General features: G+C 34.8%; 1 protein-coding gene across 6 annotated transcripts in view; it reads right to left on the bottom strand.

Moving 5' to 3' along the window:
* The window catches only part of eps8a (EGFR pathway substrate 8a, signaling adaptor), a 96,537-nt gene that overhangs the window by 11,378 nt on the left and 66,239 nt on the right, over positions 1-18,920 (bottom strand). For 3 of the 6 annotated variants that reach the window (XM_088922875.1, XM_088922876.1, XM_088922874.1), the window contains 11 exons: positions 18,623-18,696; positions 17,638-17,764; positions 16,144-16,232; positions 15,000-15,074; positions 13,734-13,882; positions 12,972-13,155; positions 11,885-12,018; positions 9,352-9,463; positions 8,781-8,924; positions 7,365-7,400; positions 405-639 (listed from right to left, as the gene is read on the bottom strand). In XM_088922875.1, the coding sequence (XP_088779001.1) occupies positions 405-639; positions 7,365-7,400; positions 8,781-8,924; positions 9,352-9,463; positions 11,885-12,018; positions 12,972-13,155; positions 13,734-13,882; positions 15,000-15,074; positions 16,144-16,232; positions 17,638-17,764; positions 18,623-18,696 (1,359 nt within the window). The remainder of the gene's footprint in view (positions 1-404; positions 640-7,364; positions 7,401-8,780; positions 8,925-9,351; positions 9,464-11,884; positions 12,019-12,971; positions 13,156-13,733; positions 13,883-14,999; positions 15,075-16,143; positions 16,233-17,637; positions 17,765-18,622; positions 18,697-18,920) is intronic. The other 3 variants (XM_088922878.1, XM_088922879.1, XM_088922877.1) reach the window with 3 other exon arrangements.

Here is an 18,920-nt window from a genome sequence, read left to right as displayed (position 1 = left end):
GGATATGTAGCCTTAATCATTATCTCCATGCCAGTGCTTCCAAAAGTCTACAAATGCTGGAAAGGTTGTTACCCTGAACGTCCTGAAAAACAACTCTTATGAACTGAGCTGTATTTCACCCAAACAGTGTTCAATTAACTTTATGCTTATTTTTTTTTCCCCACTGCCTTGCTTTAATCTGACACATAATCATTATTTTTTCCCATACTTAACCACTTCTTCATTGCCTAGCTGGAATCTTAACTCATCACTCGCTGTCTTTGAAAGAAAAGCTGAAAGGTGTTTTCTGGCCGTGTGGTTGGACTTCTGATCCCGGAGGAATCAGATTTCAGAGATGCGGAGCACTGCCGGACCTCTGTTCCTGCAGTTCTACCCCTCTGGAAGCGACTGGCAGTTTGACTCACGGGTGACCGGGGTCGGCTTCTCCTGCTGTCTGTCCCTCAGCTTCATGCTGCCGTTGTCACTGGAGTTGCTGCTGTTTTGCCGGCTGACGCCCGTGGAGGAGGACCGCTGACCCGCGCACAAGGGGACAGCAGCAGGAGGCATGGGAGGAGTGGGGGGCTGAGCGGCGGCAGGCGGTGGAGACGGGGCCGGAGGGATGGGGTGCATTGGTTTGGGAACATAATCCGTTTTCTGCTTCTGCGGAACAGAAGTACGGCTTAACTACATGAAGAATGGAAGGGTTTCTAATCTGTCACAAATGCCACACAATTTCAAAATTCCAACATATTTACCTCAGTGTAACCAACAAAACACATAATTATGCCTGTACTCTTGTATGAGTGCTGTTGTTACATGAGAAGCATGAGGACTTGTACTGTTAGAAGTAAATGAGATTACTGATAGATAAAAAATTTAAAAAAAAAAGAATAAAAAAAAAAGATAAAAAAAATTTGTTCTTTGGCTCACCAATAAACCAGAATATAAGGAATGTGTGTTTTTCACACTGTAAAAACTTAAAATTGATAAGTAACAGCAGTATTGTGTGCTTCAAATTCTTAGTGCCAACTAGCGTTAAAATTACTACAAGAATAACAATGTATTTTTAATAATAAAGTTTTGGCAAATATCCAGGAAACTTGCTTTCAGTAAACAGTTTGAGTCTTCTATGCAAGAAGTCAAAGTCTTATACATGTCACTGGCTAGACTCAATTTCTTTTCACTCAAAAAATAAAAGAATGCAATTATAAAAAAACACAATCTTCTATGTAAAATTATTTGAAATACATACTATACACTAAATACTAAGTTACTAATTTCACATTATAAATGTGAATATACAGTTTAATAGTTGTATGCTTTACATAACCACAACTGCTAAGTTTGACAGTTAGAGGTATACTCAATGAAGGAAGGATCTACTGAAGAAAAATGTCTTCAAATCATATTTTGGTACCATTTCTGGATACAGTTCTTGATACAGAGGCCTCTTTGGATACCCACTGTACTAGCAATGAATCACTATGTACTGTGAGGCATTATAAATCATCAGAACCAATAACATTTGATTAATTTTTAACAGCTCTCAGTAAATACAGGGCAACCATTATGTAACCTCCCATGCTGGAGCAATAACACCTCTTTATAATTCCCTCTGACCTACTGTATACATTACTGTATTAGATTACAAGGATTAGCTACAATCACAAGATAATGTGTACATTTACATACATACAAATTAATTCATATTCTTTAATCTACACAAAAATATCTTAATTTACCTCTGATAGCTCCCCAAGTAATTGCTTGCAGGAAAAAAAGTAAACATAATAACAAAACTAAAAATGAGCAAAACAAAATTGTAAATCATAACTAAATGCACTGCAAACACACTACAAAACACTCTCTCAGGGTGAAAAATTCATTTACTGAAGAGGCAGCAAATGTTTACAGTAGATGTGTTGTTTTTTTAAGAGGACAAAAGAGGAAAGCAAAAAAGAATTACTGAGCATCCAAAGAAACATATTGCTTTTAACAGCAAGAAAAAAACACTTATCCGGAAAACAACAATCTTTTTTGTAGCATGTGCTCTGACATTTTACTGAACTGAATTAACTTAGGTATTTCCATTATGCCCATTAACACTAATCTTCAAAGAGGTTTGTACTATGACAGTAACAGTCTATTGGCTACAGTCTATGTGGGGTCAGTACTGAAAGCATTACAAGCTGTATATTTGTGACACATACAGTACTTTAACCAGGTTGCAGATGCTGTCATGCTGTCTTGTGGGATTCAGACTCATTTTGTTGTACTGCCTGGAACAGCCCTGGTCTCTGAGCCACACACTACCCCAGCTCATCCCACAGATGTTCAACAGGTGTGAAGTGTGATGAGTACAACATCAATGGCAGAATCGTCACATTTTTATCTTGTTTGAATGCTGTTGTTACAGTACATGAGCAGCATGAAGACTTGCACTGTCCTGCAGGAATGCTGTCATGTCCCAAGTCTTGACCAATGTAGAATTGTGTGGTCAGATTGCCATCCATTATAAATGGAGTTCTGTAACAACTAGATACTCCTACCCAGACCATGACGTTTGGAGTTCCCCATCAAATGGTCTGTTGCACTTAAACTTTTTCATGTATGCACCACACCTGCTAATGGGATCCCTCTTTTTTTATCAATTAATATAAATGATAACAAAAACATTTAATCAGTATTCAAAATTAAAATCTTTACTTTTATAAAAATGATGTATAAATAGATGTTTCTTTTGATGCCCAGTATATTTTTTGGTGGTGGGGGAAAAAAAAAACTAGGGGACGCTATGAAGCTCATATTATGCCTATAAAATTGACTATTTAATAAAATCATTATTGCTTAGTGTTTCTCATCATACACCTTGAACTCGAGTGCTTCACAGTAAAGTCATAGTTGAACCAGTAAATGTCAACCAAACTGAAGCCAACAATGGTGTGAAATGAACCACTAATGTTGCAACACTATGTCACACATATTAAAACAATGTTAGAACAAGGTAGAGATTTGCTCTTCCTAAAAGCAAGAGTTGGATTTTACTGTATATACTTGTGGCTTGAAATAGGTAAGCCAGTTATTGTCTTCTACAGAAAGCTGCTCTGTGACCCTTTCTTTATCTGAACCTTGTTGAGAGAACTTACCATTCTGTTTTTGTTAGCTCAACCTGGTGAAGTGCTTTTATCTACAGTATTTTAGTTTTCTCTAAAAGCAAAAAAAATCCAATAACTAGCTCCAAATACCTACCAGAGCTTTGCAAATAAGATACTACTTTATTGCTCGTAGGTGGTATTTTTTCACAATGACCATGTGATTGGTCTAGATACCACTATTAGTCTGGCATATTTATTTAAAAATGAACACTCATATGTCATCAATCTCACTAATGTTATGTTATAGCCTATAAAGGCAATGTTAGTCAGAAACAATCAAATTAAATGATTCAAGTGTGTGAGAAAAACTAAAAAATAAAAAAGATTTTTATTCATAAAGGAGAAATAAAGTAGAATTACATTACAATTTACAAATCATCACTCCTTTCTTCAAAAAGAAAAACAATACGGAAATAGCAGCATTGGCATTAGTTCAGCAGTCGGTCGATATCAATGCAAGCAGCTGTATTGTTAGGTCTACTCCTGTCACAGAGGGAGTAGAAGGACGGTATAAGCTGAAACCGCCAGCTGCAAAACTCTCGCTACTAAAGGAGGCTATCAGCAACGGAATCAAGCTGCTAAATAAGGCTTCATAGACAGCATTGTTCCCACAAATAAGGGTGCTGCAGCTTCAGTACATAAACGTTTTCTCCTGACCGTCCCTCTCACTTTTCTGAAGGGAGATAAGAAGGAGGTGGAAGAAGGAGTGGAAGGGAACTAAAAGATACTTGGTTTGGCACAATTCCCCCTAGAAATCAATAAGGGAAGAAATAATCTCCTTCCAGACTTGAAGCATCACACACAGATGCACTGTTATAATATTGACAAATTATACATACTATAGATGGTCACCTTCTTAGAGATTCAAAGCTAACTCCATGGCAGTTTTAAAAATGAATGGAACTTCTCCAAAATTAAAGAAATCTAGGCTTAAGGCTACTGTAGTGTTGTTAACTGTTCACATTAATACTGTTATGTACTGTATGATACCATGTTTTGGTTAATATACAGTACTTGTCAAATGCGGTATGCCTATTTATTAATATTTTTTTTCATTTTGTTGTGTTACTAGCTGCTGGTCATTGTTTTTGTTATTTTCATTGATTTTGCTGTTTTGTTTTGTGTAAGAAGAGTAAATGTACCTACAGTATATGTGGATTCTTTATACAGTACAGTGTATGTGGGTATTTGTGGAGACTGAAGTATTCATTACCTTATTATTATCCTTTTGTATTTAACCCCTTTCTTATTTCTGTCTTTTTGAAAAATTTCGCTTTCCTCCACTTCACCCCCTTTCTTTTTCCTTTCTCTCTTTACCTCATATTTAATTGTTTTTGTAATTTAAATTTTATTGAATAAGAGTACTGGTCAAAAAGTACAGTTAATATATCGCAATCTATGAATTTTAGGTTTTGGAATGTTAATGGTATCATTGTCTCCATTAAAAAGTAAGAAATAATAAGCTTGTGCAGAAAACACAATTGCTGGACTTAGAACATAACCAACTTTTGCAATGTAAATGGGTTTCAAATATAATTTCTGCCTCTTCAAGTGGTAGAGACATTTTCATTAATAAATCTATTCACTAATCAGTCCTGTACTTTCAATAATCAGTCCTGAAGGGAAATATATATTGTAATTCACTGTGAAATAAATACAAAGCATTTTATAATAATAATCATAAATGCCCCAAATGAAGACAATCCTGAATTCTTTCACTTTTTCAGAAATTAATTTATGCTCTAAAGAGATTCTGGTCATGGTGGTGACTTCAATTTAATGCTACAGCATAGTTTAGACAGATCAGTCATGTCAGATATTTTAAACTTTCAGTTACAGGTTTCGTAGTTAATACAGTAAGTATATCAATGATTTGGGTTTATGTGACATTTGGCGCCTATTCAGTCCAACAAATAGAAAATATACTTTATTCTTTCCAGTTCATAAAACCCATAAACACATTCATTTCTTTCTTATGAATAATTTGATTGTTCAAGTTCTCATATTGTATAACCAGTAATAAAGTCTGACCATGTGCTTATACATTTTAACATCTTAATCATAGCCAGTTTAAGAAATATAGATGTTGCTTTAACATCTCATTATTAAAGGATGAATCATTTAATATTTTTTCAGAAGGAATGGGAACTTTTTCTGGAAAATAATAGTTCAATGGAGTGCTCTCTCGCCATACTTTGGGAAAACAGCATAAGCTGTCCTCAGAGGTAAACTTAGCTCATTTTCTTCATTTAGGAAAAATAATATTTTCGATTAGAACTAAAGAAGATGGAAATTATTTATCAGATCACTCCTTCTGAAGTACATCATAAAAAAGTTCTGGAGTTCTGGAGTTCTAGAGTTCAGACATCAACTTAATCAAAGAAGTGAAAAGGAAACTTGATTTTTACTGTTTAGAGCTCATCAAACCCAATTTGAATTTAGTAAAAAACCTGGACATCTTCTAACAATTAATTAAGGGAAGGGAAAAAAGTGCAATTACAAGTATCTTAAAGGAGGATGGGAAAACTACATATGATACAACCGATATAAATGGTACATTTATATTATATTATATTAATATATTCCTATAATCTCCTGGGGGAAATGGCTGGATTAGATTCCCCTGTCTGCATTATATTTTATAATACAGCATTATTGTCTATGGAAATGGGAAATCTCCTGGCTTAAGACGGCCTTCCAGTAGAGTTTTTTGTGCAAGTATTTTGTGCACCTTTTTGCACTTCTCTTTTTTAGGATGATTAATGAAATATTGACATCCAAAACACATTTTTTCAATTGATTATTTAAAAAAGAATCTCTAACACCACTGTTAGAGCTATATTCATTAATTTACTTTAAAGTAAAAAAAACAAAATACTTTTGTGGAGGTGTGATCATATACTGTACATGTACAATAATAAGGCTGACAACTTCAGTAATAAAAGCAAATTCATGCCTTGTTAAAAAAAAACATAACCCAAATGTCTACAATTTAAAATAAATTAGTGTTAATCTATTATTTTTTGCCAATTATTTGTCCTTTTACATTCTGGATGTACATTTTTACATTTTGCAAAACAAATTTGAAAAAGTGTGTAACTGGAATGGGGCCTTCTCATAGTTTGTAAGGTTTCAAATGTAACGGACACCATAAACACCATCATTTTTGATGAAAAGGTAGGTAAACGAGGTAGAAACATGGTCTCCCTAAAAACAGCAGAATAATTGTGAATGTTCTTATGCCTTTAGATGTTAGAGAGTGTTAATCATACTACATACAGTATCATATTCCTGCAATTGCTATATTAATGTAATTTAATTATATTAAATATATTTTGGCAGGGCCTGTATTTTGCAGAAGCTTTGGGCTAAATAAGTCTACATTCTCTATAGGAATGTCCTATAAAATGCTCTGTTATGTCCACATCATCAACAACCGAGCTCTCCAAGTTGATAAAGAAAATGTGAAAATACTATAAGCTATACAGTACTATAAGTCTATAGAGTGTTTTTATAGAGTGTTTTTCAAAAATAACAACTTTAATAAACATCAGTGTATCAGACCAAATGTTAGAAATCATTTCCAAGAGAAGGCCACATATCATAATACAATTTTATATAAGAAAAGACATTTGGGTTTCTAATGACTTAAAGCTGACAGATTGTAAAAATACAGCTCCATACTGTAGCTTGACAAAAGCTTGACTAAAACATTAAAAGTTTATAAGTAACCTTTAAATTACCATGTAGTTTTAATGCTACACTTTTCTCTTATATAAAAAACTATTCAAATTAAGTTTTCCATGAGAGACAGGAATATCCTAAACTACTGAGCAGCATGTCAATGTCAAGGCAATCTAGACACTAAACATTCCTTCAATCTAGTAAATACCTGATCTTTTTTTTCTTTTCTAATCATTAAACAAACCTCAGTAAATACATACTGTATACTGAAAGGGGGGACTGGAAACTGTATGATGAATTCTAGCCACTCCTTTTGATTTAACGACTGATCTTATCCTCTCCTCTCCACTTCTTTTTTGAAGAACAGTAAGATAGCTGAGAGCCTGTTGCAGTGTTATCTAAGATTTATTTGATTTTCAAAACAGCAGGGTTTCAATCTGCCAACATCTTTGTCATTAATAAGGAAAAAAGACTGCATGTCTAGCAGATTAAAAAAACAAAGGGAAGGGTTCTAGTAGCACAAATCCAGCACAAAAACAGCCCTACCTTGAACAACTCAAATTCCTTCTTTGGCATCATTAGCTTTATAAATTTAAAACAAAAAAGCAAAGGAAAAAATTGAGGAAAAATTAAGATATTGCAAATATGATTAATACATATTAATCATATACTCACATTGCTTTGGCAGAGCTGTAATATAATTCCCAATTTTTAAGGTCCACTTTGGCACATCATTAAATTAAATAAGATTCAGTTTGTTATGCAGTTGTATATAGTCCTTAGGACATTTAATTGAAAAAATCTGTTTTCAGTGGATTTGCAATATGTTTATTATTAGAATGCAGAGCTGAAGAAAGACATTATTAACCCATTTAATATTATAGAACATTAATATAATGACTTTAAGGACAGGGTCATAACACCAGATTTACCAATATTTCTTGTTCCATAGCTTTTTATATACTCTGGTCATCTGCTGGAGCTCATGAAAAGATTAACCAAACAAATGTTTGCTTCTGGCAAAATAATTGTGGAACCAGTCTGATTCTGAGAAAACATTTGAATGAAGAATGTTTCACACTGTGCTGATATGCCCAGCGCACACTCTTCTTTGAAACAGTAATATCAGTTCCAAAGGGCCTGGGAAAGTGTTTACAGGGAATTTTAATCTACAGTAGCATAATCGTACTGTGTGATGTAGTTTATTCAAAAACAGTAAGAAAAAAATAAGAATATTAAAAAATGAAATAAATGTAGATAATGTACAGTATGCAAGTCCTTTTAAGTATTTTATGACAGGTTCTTAATATGGCAGATTAAGTTGGATGTCTGGATCAGTACAATAAATAATGCATGCATATGCTATTTTCTTTCCAATATGATGAAACAAATACGTAGAACTATTTTGTTCTGTTGATTATGCATTTGAATTAGTACATTTGAATTAATAAACCACTTCCGAACACTCCGAATACAGCACAATTGGCTCTGCTTTAGTAAGGGATTGCATTTCAGCATTCAAACTCCCTGCCTCCATCCTCAGAATGGAGAAAAGGCTACATCATAAGCAGCACTGAAGAAATGCAATAATAAAAATTGAAAAGGGGCAATGAAAAGATATTCATTACCATAAGGCTGTGTTAAAGGAAGAATCCAAAAAATTGTGGGTAACAACAATTATGTTTTTGAATAGTCAATATATTATTTTTGCAAATTCACTAATGATGTAGAATCTGTTTATGTCATGTGATAAAACATATTAATTGCATTGCTTTTACACAATCACTCTGATATTTCACACATTACATTCAACAGCAATATTTATTGATTAACATTAATAAATCCATAGAATATAAGGTACTGTACATACACTCAACTGGCAAATATTTCATATAGTAAGCCTCCCCAAGCAGAAACTAAGTTGGTGCTGATGAATAGTCTGACCTTTGCCCTGATGCTCACCTGAATGGTGTGGCTATAGACAGGGTCTGTCCGTCCTGTAACCATATCCACAGTCCTGGTAATTTCCAGGATGTTGTTTGGCACGTACCCTGAAGCCCCACTTGCATTTCTAACTTTCCACCACTGCTTTCTGTCATCCAGCACCTGCAAAAAACAGCCTTCAACCACAATTTGTTCCAAACTGAAACTTTTTATCCTGCATAAGATTAAAACACCTGAACCTTAGGATCTGTACCAGAGATATTTGAATTACCAGTTACTGATAACTGTGAACTAGTCCTGAAAGAAATTATAGCTCAATACACAATAACATAATTATTTAAGAATTAATTGCATTGATATAGCACTTTTCATTCCACAACACTTTACACAAAGTAGGGGACCATTATGAGCTGGCAACACCAGCATATGGACAACATCAGGTGGACCTCTGAAAACGTGCTTCAATAACTGAATGAAGAAGGCCCTTATTCACATCTCCAAATCTTAAACAGAAACCACATTAATATTAAGTTCCCTCATTGATACTAACTACTTTGTTTTTAAACCAAGAAAAGATTAGATCTTCTACCTCTAAGACTTCATCCTTCAAAACAGATAATTCGGTGGTGTTCCTTGCTACAAAATCGTACTTAGATTTGGCATAATTCTTTGGTTGGATTCTTCCATGGGCTTCATAATTTCTGAAAAAATAATACACATTAAATTAAAAAATACAGAAATAAAAAATACATGCATTTGTATTTTACTTTTCACTCCCATCTAGACAGTTGAACAAATCTATAAAAAAATTAATTAAGGGAAAAACGTAGGTTAGGCTAAGCTATGCAAACCCAAATTAAAATTAAGTTTGGAGCCCACAAAACAATTATACTCTTATGAATATTGCCATGGGTCATTTAATGATCAAATATTTAGGACCTTGGTTCAATGTCTCATTCAAAGGATGACACCACCTGCAGCATAGTGTCCCCGGTCACCAACTTGGTGGTCTAGTATGTACACTCTAGTCCAGGGTGAAGACCACCTTACGGTCCACAAACACCACTTACACAGCAGGAACCAGGTTTTCCTCACAGGCCGTCACAGTGCTGAAAAGGCCGAATATTTCTTAGATATTAGATCAGGTTACAAGGTGGTAATGCCGTAGCAACCAAGCTGTTACCATATCCAGAAAAACATTTGCTACGGCTGCAAGGCAGACACACCCAAGTTGGGAAGCTAATTTAGTTCATCACAGGGAACACACAGACAGAGACAAAGACACACTCACCCCAGGGCCACTTTTCCTAGAAGCCAATTAACCTACCAGTATGTGTTTGGACTGTGGGAGGAAACCAGAGCACCCAGAAGAAACACTTGCAAGCACTGGGAGAACACACAAACCCAGGGAACCAGCACTGTGAGGCAGCAATGCTAACCAGTGCACCACCGCCCATACAAATAATTTCACGTAACAAAAAAACTACAATTTTGTTAAGACACGTAGATGATGTTTCTGTCACAGTGCAAAACATTCATCAGCAGGCCCAAAACAAACATGAAACAGGTGGCTAACTAGGTTGTTGACTGTCACAGCCGTGGAGAAGTGTCCGTGCTTTAGTATCAGAAAGGAAGGAAATCTAGAAAATACAAGATTTTAAAGAATAAACGCAAAAAGTAACACTTTGATGTCTCAAGGATAGTTTATAAAGACAAATTTGGAAAAACAAACCTATAAGGAGGAGATTTAGAGGGAAAAAAGCATGACTTTGTACCTGAAGAGTACAAAGTAATGAGTACAGTATATGCTGCATGCCTGACCACAGAGAAATGTTTGCACCATAAGAATCTAGTAAAAAGAGTATTAAAATCTAATTGTCCAACCTTTATGATATTCTACCTTTTTTGGAGAAATGTTCTTTATCTAAATTGACTGGTTTACATTACATATTTCAGTTATTACGTTTACCATAAGCTTGTGTTGCCATGATGTAATATTTACACAAGCAGACAGAAATATTATGTTACATTTGAAATTACAAGAATATCTTGGTTTAAATGCTTTGGCCTTTCCCAAACTGATTACTTTCTTTAATGTAAAACTTTATATTTTTATTCTATTCCATTTTTAATGCACTGCTTATTTGTGCTATACAGAAACACGCGAGAAGAATAGGGAACTATGCTTGAAAGAGGGAATATAAAGGATATAAAATGGACAAACTTAAAAATATCAAGTTTAAGTTTTATTACAATACATTTTGTATGAATTAATATAATTTTAATTAATTACTAATAATTACCAATCAGTGTGATCAGAAACATCAACTGTAAAGAATTAATCTATTTTTCTAGTACCACAATAAATTAGAGTGTCAAAATTTCAATACAAATCTTATAAGTTTAAAAAGTATGCTTTCCTTTTATCTGACCTTGATGTTAGTTTCACAGAATAATATTGGAATAATTATCTGGCAAACTCACAGTAGACAGAATGAAAGAGGATAGAGAATAAACAAAGAATTGTGAACAGGATGTGACAGATGCATTATTGAAATTAAAGCTGCTGTCCATGTACAATATCATAAACAGAATTAAAACCTTTTGAATAAAGCTCTTTCAGGCATCACAAAAATGTAAGGAAAAAACTGATTGCTATCTTTACTGGTAGAACAGAATAAAAAATATATTAAATTGAACAAAACAGATCATGCTTAAATCTTTTTCAATTCTGAGAAGATTGAATACATATTTTGACCTGAAATTCAATGACAGTTAATGAATAACAAATTCTCCAGGTCTGCATGGTAATTCCTGTAATTTTGGGGTTTTGTTACAAGTACACTGGTCTTCAAAAATATCAATAATCAGTTTTCTATTTTTTTGTTTCCTACATATCTTTGATTCTCATATACATTAACTACTTGGGGGAACTGTTTTCTTATTTTCCTTTTTTGTGAGATTTTTCATTACACTGATAAGAGAATAAAAAGGCATTCTTAACAAACAAGGAAGGATGAACAATATTGAGCGAGAAAAGAATCCCAGCACCATTCCCTAGGTTGACAGTAAAGCCTGACAGTTATCCACGGCCTGTCACTCAGCCAAGTGTCTGTTGTTACCTATCTACATGCCGACTGACTGCCTGCTTAAAGGCAGCGACAGCCATCTCCTGGTCCAGATAGTGCCCTCTTTTGTAAGCTGTGTTACTGAATGCATACCCATCGCTTGGAGGAAAGTCCTGGACACTGGGTTGCTGAAAAATTGCAGACGAAAAGAGAAAAAAAAACAAGGAGTATTAGATCTCAATACAATCAATATTATGTCACCCCATAACATGTCTCAGCATATCTTCATCATTTTGAGTTTAAATAGTCACACTTGTTTCATATCCAACCTGTATCTTCCATTACACACAGCACATAAACAGAATCTAGAGGTATGCAACTCTTGCTGAGTTGACATCAAAAGACCCTAGTATGACTTGACCCTATAGCATCAACCATATCCCTACTGTACATCTACATATAGACACTGCATCAATATTTACAGTACATTTGAAAAAAAGAAAACCACATACTGTAGTATTATAAATACACAACAACTGTCCTGTTCTATTCTCGCACCTACATAGCCACCCATAATTAACAAAATCAAACACAAATCTCACACCTGCACCTGCAAGTAACACATTCACCACAACACTCTCAAACCACCTTACCAAGTTCTGTGCCTAAATCAGCTGATTACACTCTGAGTGTAGCTGCAGTGTTGGCATCACATGGTCTAGCCTAGGATTTAACATTTCTGTGCTTTTTTCTACCACTTACTGTAAATGCTGTAAAGCAGGTCAAGCACCATTATCCATCACTTTACCACAACTACCACTAATATTTCTCAACCACTACTTTTTGTCTTGACAACTACTTTCCCTTCCTTAATTCACTGCCGACTCATTCTTGAGATTCTCTTCTGTTTCTTGAGAAAGTCAAATACGTTGACAGCACTTCCTGCTGCCGAAATTCCTTAACTTGATTGGAATACACACACACACACCTTTAATAAACATCAATCAATACAAAGGAAAACTTCACATGTAACTGTCAGAAAAGTTCAGACTTCTATTAACATTAAAGGCATTTCCTATATTAACACATCTCAAACACAAAGCAGCAACTCCGGGACAAATGCTTCTCACACACAGCTCACCTCGAGAGACAGTCTGCGCAGCTCCTCCTTGCGCTGGAGCTCAGCGACGTTGGCTAAAGACTCTGCCAGCTGGTTGAGCTCTTGCTCGCGGGACGTGCCCATGAAAGTGAGTAATGGGGGCTCCCAGCCATTGCGGAAATGAGGGACATAAGGGGGAACATACTGCTCTTTGGGCCATTCCATCCTGGAGAAGACGAGACAACAGAGCAGAACACTGGAAGAAGGATTCTATAGTATTTATTCCTGGCAAAAAATATCCATCTATTACACTGTTTCTTCCATCACCAAAATAGCATATTCTTAAAATGTCCTGTCAACAGCTATGAACAACATAGCTGAACAACAGCTATTTCTAGTTTTTAGCAGACATATGACAGGAACTTAAATTCAGATTAGAAAATTATATCTCAGGAAAAGAAATTGTATCTGCATTTTTTGCCTGAAATACATTATTACAGCATCTAAATATATTATCAGCAAAGCTCTTTATACTTTCCAGACCAAGACTAAATAGAATGAATAGTTTCTACATATTTAAACAGAATATCTCTCTAATTTCATACCACATGAAGATATTGTAATAAAGTAAATAAAATAATGACTGTGGAAACTATTGTATTCTATGTAAAACTACAAAAATATGCCTCGTCACATTTTAAATAACTACTTTATCATGTCACAGAAATGCTTACCATGCTTGCCTGTAGCAGCTATGAAAACAAATGCAGGCTTGTGGAGAAGCCCTGAAGCTTTTTTTTTTACCTTGACTTAGTCCATGTATCGCCAAGTGACATCCAGAGCTGCCTTTCTTCAGGAGTGACAGTGGAGTGCAGAAAGTCAATTGCATCTTTGGTGAGTAGAGGGCTGAGGATGCTTTTGGCCAACTCCACCCCTCCTGTAGTGTGAATGACCTGTTGTAATGAAAAGCAACAGCACTGAGACATCTGACAGACCATGCTATGGAATGGGAATGAATGGAATTTACCTCCTTCCAGAATTGAATCTTAAACATATTCAGTGTATCAGTATACTGTAAGTGAATAGTACATGCATCTACATGTTACTTTACACAAAGACTGAATGAATGAAAACAAGTTAAAATATCAACAAAGTAAGTGGTTTGTTGAAGACTCTACACAGATATCAAATGTTTCTGCATTTGTACATTCACAAATGCGTGCTGACCTTTGATGGGTTAACCTGTGAAAAGGACTTAGGGGTCTAAGTTGACTTACTGATATCAGAATTTTGACAGTGTTGAAAAATCTGGAAAAACCTCAGTAGAATACATGTACTGTATATACAACAAGAAGTGCTTATTTCAAATAAGGCATGGCTAAAAATGATGTCGAGAAAACACTTGACCCAAAGTTGAAAACTGTTTCGAGAGCAGAGATTAACTCATACAGAGAAGCAATGAAAGCACTGCATATACTTTATTGCCTAAAAAGTAAATATCTATTCACTCAAATGACTTCCTTATACAGCAGGGTCCCAACATTTGTGAGGGTTCAGTGCACAGAACAAATTCACATATACAGTAACCAAGTCCACCCCTATACTGTCACATAATGTATTTATGTTACTTACTGTCTGTCACATACTGTAAGTAACCCTCCCTTTATATGATCCTTAAAGTACAAATGCTTTGGTTTTAAGTTAATTAAAGTGACATTGATCCACAAAAACAACAGCAATCACAAACTTAATAGTAATCAGGTAAAATGAAGTGAAGTCATCACCAGTCCATCATTCCCCACACTGCCGACACAACTGGGAGGGTTAGCAACGATACAAAAACAAGACCATGCTGAGATGCAGATGCTGGGTAGTGGGTCCGTGGGCAGGGGGCAGGTAGAGGTAGATTTGTCTGTGGCCCAGTTCGTTTGAAAGTTGCAGTTCACAACCTCTGGCTCAGTTTCAACCTACTCTGCTCTTCTTCCATTCAAGGCCCAATTGCCAAGACCCTAACTGCACTTAATACCAAATGAAAGATGAGTCGAAAAAGGTAATTAAGTGCGCACTTACCATGTTCAGTGGTGTGAACAAAAAGTGGACCAATTCCAAAGCACTTGGGTTTTGAATGTGTGATTTTAACTTGCCCTGGACAAAAGAGCAGGTATTTTACTAAACAGATCAAACTGAAAGCCAGAAGCTTTTCCAGCTTTTGAAAGTTACCAGAATGTCATTTTCTTCTGTTATGACAGAGTACAATAATTTTAATAATAATATTTCCACAATGTACATGATTTTTTATCTATTCTAGCCCTGAAATTCTCAGTATAGCCTAAATATGACTACACTGACCTTATTGGAGTTATTACTGAATTTCTGCCACTCATCACTGAAAAGACAGCAATTTCAGAAAGGTATATTTTAATTGTGTTTCTGGTTTTATATTATACAGAATGTGGTATGATATGTTCTGCCATCCATGCAAACTGGAAGAACCATGCTTAGTTCCTCATTCTTCCAGGCTTCCTTTGTTGAATTTATTTGATTTGAATTGAGAATATATATGTTTATAACAGCAAAACACAACACTAAGTACCAAATGTCGGTATATCCATATGCTTAAAGCCTCAGTTCTCCTCACTTTTGTTAAAAACTAATTCTGTAATCATAAATACTGTAAGTCTAACCTATAATGTTTATGTAAAGTTTAAAGAACTACAATTGAAGAAGCTACAATTTTAACATTTAATATTGAACATTTTAACCCTTTTAACATCAAAATTTTGATTTGAAATAAGGATGAAGAGCCACATAAAAATAAAAACAATTGATGTGTTTAGACATGTGATGATGTGAACCTGCAGAAAAGGTACTTGAATTTCATAATGCAGAAGAAAGTAAATTAATATCTGTTCAAAAATATTTTATTTTTATTTATTTTATTATGGTTTACCATAAATAAGGATTGTGAGTGACTGACAGACTCTTAAAATCATCAAACTATTTTGTGTTGGTATGTTTAACTAATATAAATAAATCTAATACAATAATACAACAATTAAAAAACTGACTGGTGTGTTCTTTTAAACATTTTAAAGCATGAGTATCATACCCATAATAAACTGTTGGATTTGAAATTTAAATATTTTTTTTAAATATTTGATACTTGAACATTCTAATGACAAACAAAAAAGACTATAATTCACAGCAAACTTACAAGCAGATTGAATGCATGCTTAAATTTTTGAAAACAGTCAACAAATTCCTCCTGAGATGGTGGCTTTGCCCGTAGTGTTAGGACACCCTCTAGTGGACAAAAGAAGAATGTTACCCACAAACTAACATCATACACGGACAACCTTCTGCATATTGAAGAGTACATTGAAAACCCCCTGACTTGTCTCTGTGATCTGTGATGTGGTCACACGTTTAAAAAAAACAGAGGACACAATGCTGTTGGATGGGCGACTTAATGCTGCATTTAGTCAGAGTGTTCTATAAATCACCTCTAAACTACCGTTTAGACTGCTGTTCAGAAAACTGTCAAAAATCGTTTTTTCAACAAAGTGGGCCACTAAATTGCCAAGATTACTGCCAACTTAGAAGATAAAATAAAATCAGCATAAGTGCAACAAAACGTGATTGTTTAAGCCACAGAATAAAATAATCCTTTTTCTTTTCAAAACCTCTATGAATTCTACTGCAAAGACATACTGTAGGTCAAATGATAATTAATTAAATTATTTAATGGATAAACTAAGAACAACGTCTTAGGTCACAGGTCCCTAAATATGGTCTTGTGATGTCAGTGTGTCTACAGGTTTAAAATCCAGCTGAGCTCTCGACTACCTCTGTCAGCTAATTTTTGACTTAACTGGAACAGTACAGCAGCTTTACTCTCTCTTCAGCTGCTGATTCTTAAAAGAGACCTGGAAAACCCACATGGCTAGGACCCTTTCTTAGGAGCTGAAAGCTAAAATAATTGAATATTTGGAATAAATTATAAACCGAAACCCATCAATGAAAAAAAATATTTATGCTTTTTGTTTGCAAGAGTTATATGACCCTGCAACACATAACTGGCAGCCCACAGCAGGTGGGTCAACAGGTGTGAGCCTGGCCAGTACCTGGATGGGAGACCTCCTGGGAAAGCTAAGGTTGCTGTTGGAAGAGGTGTCCCCATTACCTGTAAAGCGCTTTGAGTGGAGTGTCCAGAAAAAGCACTAAATAAGTGCAAGGAATTATTATTATGGACGATCTGGTGAATACTCAACGGAAGCACACCAACAACTGCGGGGCTTCTAATTCCTAAGACATTCCTTCAAAAAACATCCTTGTGTTTTAAGCTTTAATTTTGATATTTTGTATAACTTATGTGAATATCTGACCTGTAATAACTGTGATACATATTTAAATATAAGAAAGTTTACAAGTGAAGAGATCAGGTTTTTAAGCATAGTTTGCTTACTTGGTTATTAATAACTAATGGATGGGCAAACTCAGTGAGTTAATTCAGTTAAGATAAACTAATGAATGTAATTAATACTTCTTAACACTTCCTACAAAATAAAGTGATGAATACTTTAGCTTTATGAAAGGCGTAAATGATTTTAGAACTAGATGCTATAATTAGAAAAGAAATTGTAGTGATTTTGGTGAATCTGCATCTTAGTTGTGTCTAATAATGAAACAGCAAAAAAGACGTTCTTACCCCCTGGTCCCTTCTTTTTGTTTTTCTTTGATTTCTTCCTCTTTGAAAGCTCATTAAAAGCTTCAGCAGCTTTTTGAAGTTTAGTGACAAAAAACTCTATGTCATCCAAAATGTGGTTCAGGATTTGCTGGAACATTAAATAAAACAAAACTTGCAGTTCTGAAGACATTTTAACATTTTGTGACTCTTTTTCATGTTACATTTAGTATTATTCTTAAGCTATCGTAACTATATTTCAGAGAAAGAGAGAAATTTAATCTTAAAATTTAACTAATGAGAATGTACAATATCAAAGTTAACATGCACACTTTAGTTTACATGGAAATACAAATTTATAAAACAAATCAAGAAAACAGTATAAATGCTGCAACCAGACAATCTTAGCTGTCACACGCACCAAAGTGCAAAATCTGACTGCAAGACACCCAACTTCACCCAACAGTTAAACCGCAAATGAGTTGACTATAATATTCAATGTTGACTCCACAGACAGAGCTTTCTCTAGCCTGTATACCAGCTTTTGCATACCGTATTTTCTTACATTAAAATTAATGTAATGATTTTTAATGAGATTTAATGACAGCTAGCGTAATGTTTAAATTGCATGTATTGTACATGTACAGTATAATCAAACATGTCTGCATTAACTTATGTCAGAAATGCTAATAAATAAAATCACGCAGAATGACTGGAAACAATACCATTTCCTAATAGCTGAAACAGTACATTTTTTTATTCTGTCATTTTATTTGGTGAAAAGGGTAGAAAATATTTTTAAGAGGTGAACACATTCTTCTTTGAGACACTGTATATCGTTTGGTTCCTGTGCATTATAATCACATCTAAATAAAAATGTCAAATGATGAATAAAAATGAAAAAAAAACATGCTGATCACTAACTATCTCTGACTAAAGTACCACCTGAAATATTATAGGTATGTGCTGACTCCACAAATACTGCATTAAAAAGAACACTAACACATACCACATCTCGGTCAACACGGGCAGCCATTGTCTCTGGTGGCTCGTCATGTTCAGAGAAGTATTTGTGCTTGTCATCTGCCAAAAGAAAGGGGGCAAATCAAGTTCAGGAAGTCACAATAAACTCTCTGCAAACCCACTATCCACAGCTGTTATTCCTCATGACAGGCTGCCCCAATGACTCTTCTGGTTGGAAATGCCAATGTTACTTGGATCTCTGCATTGTTTGCTCTCTTGCTCAGTGACTTTACCAAATAAACTAGACTACGGCTTGTTTCAGAAACTAAATATGGAGTGACAGA

Source organism: Atractosteus spatula, chromosome 8 (assembly GCF_055471065.1).
Source record: "Atractosteus spatula isolate fAtrSpa1 chromosome 8, fAtrSpa1.hap1, whole genome shotgun sequence".
NCBI lineage: Eukaryota > Metazoa > Chordata > Actinopteri > Semionotiformes > Lepisosteidae > Atractosteus > Atractosteus spatula.
Note: the sequence above shows the minus strand (reverse complement) of the source record. Positions and strands in the feature narration are given on the sequence as shown.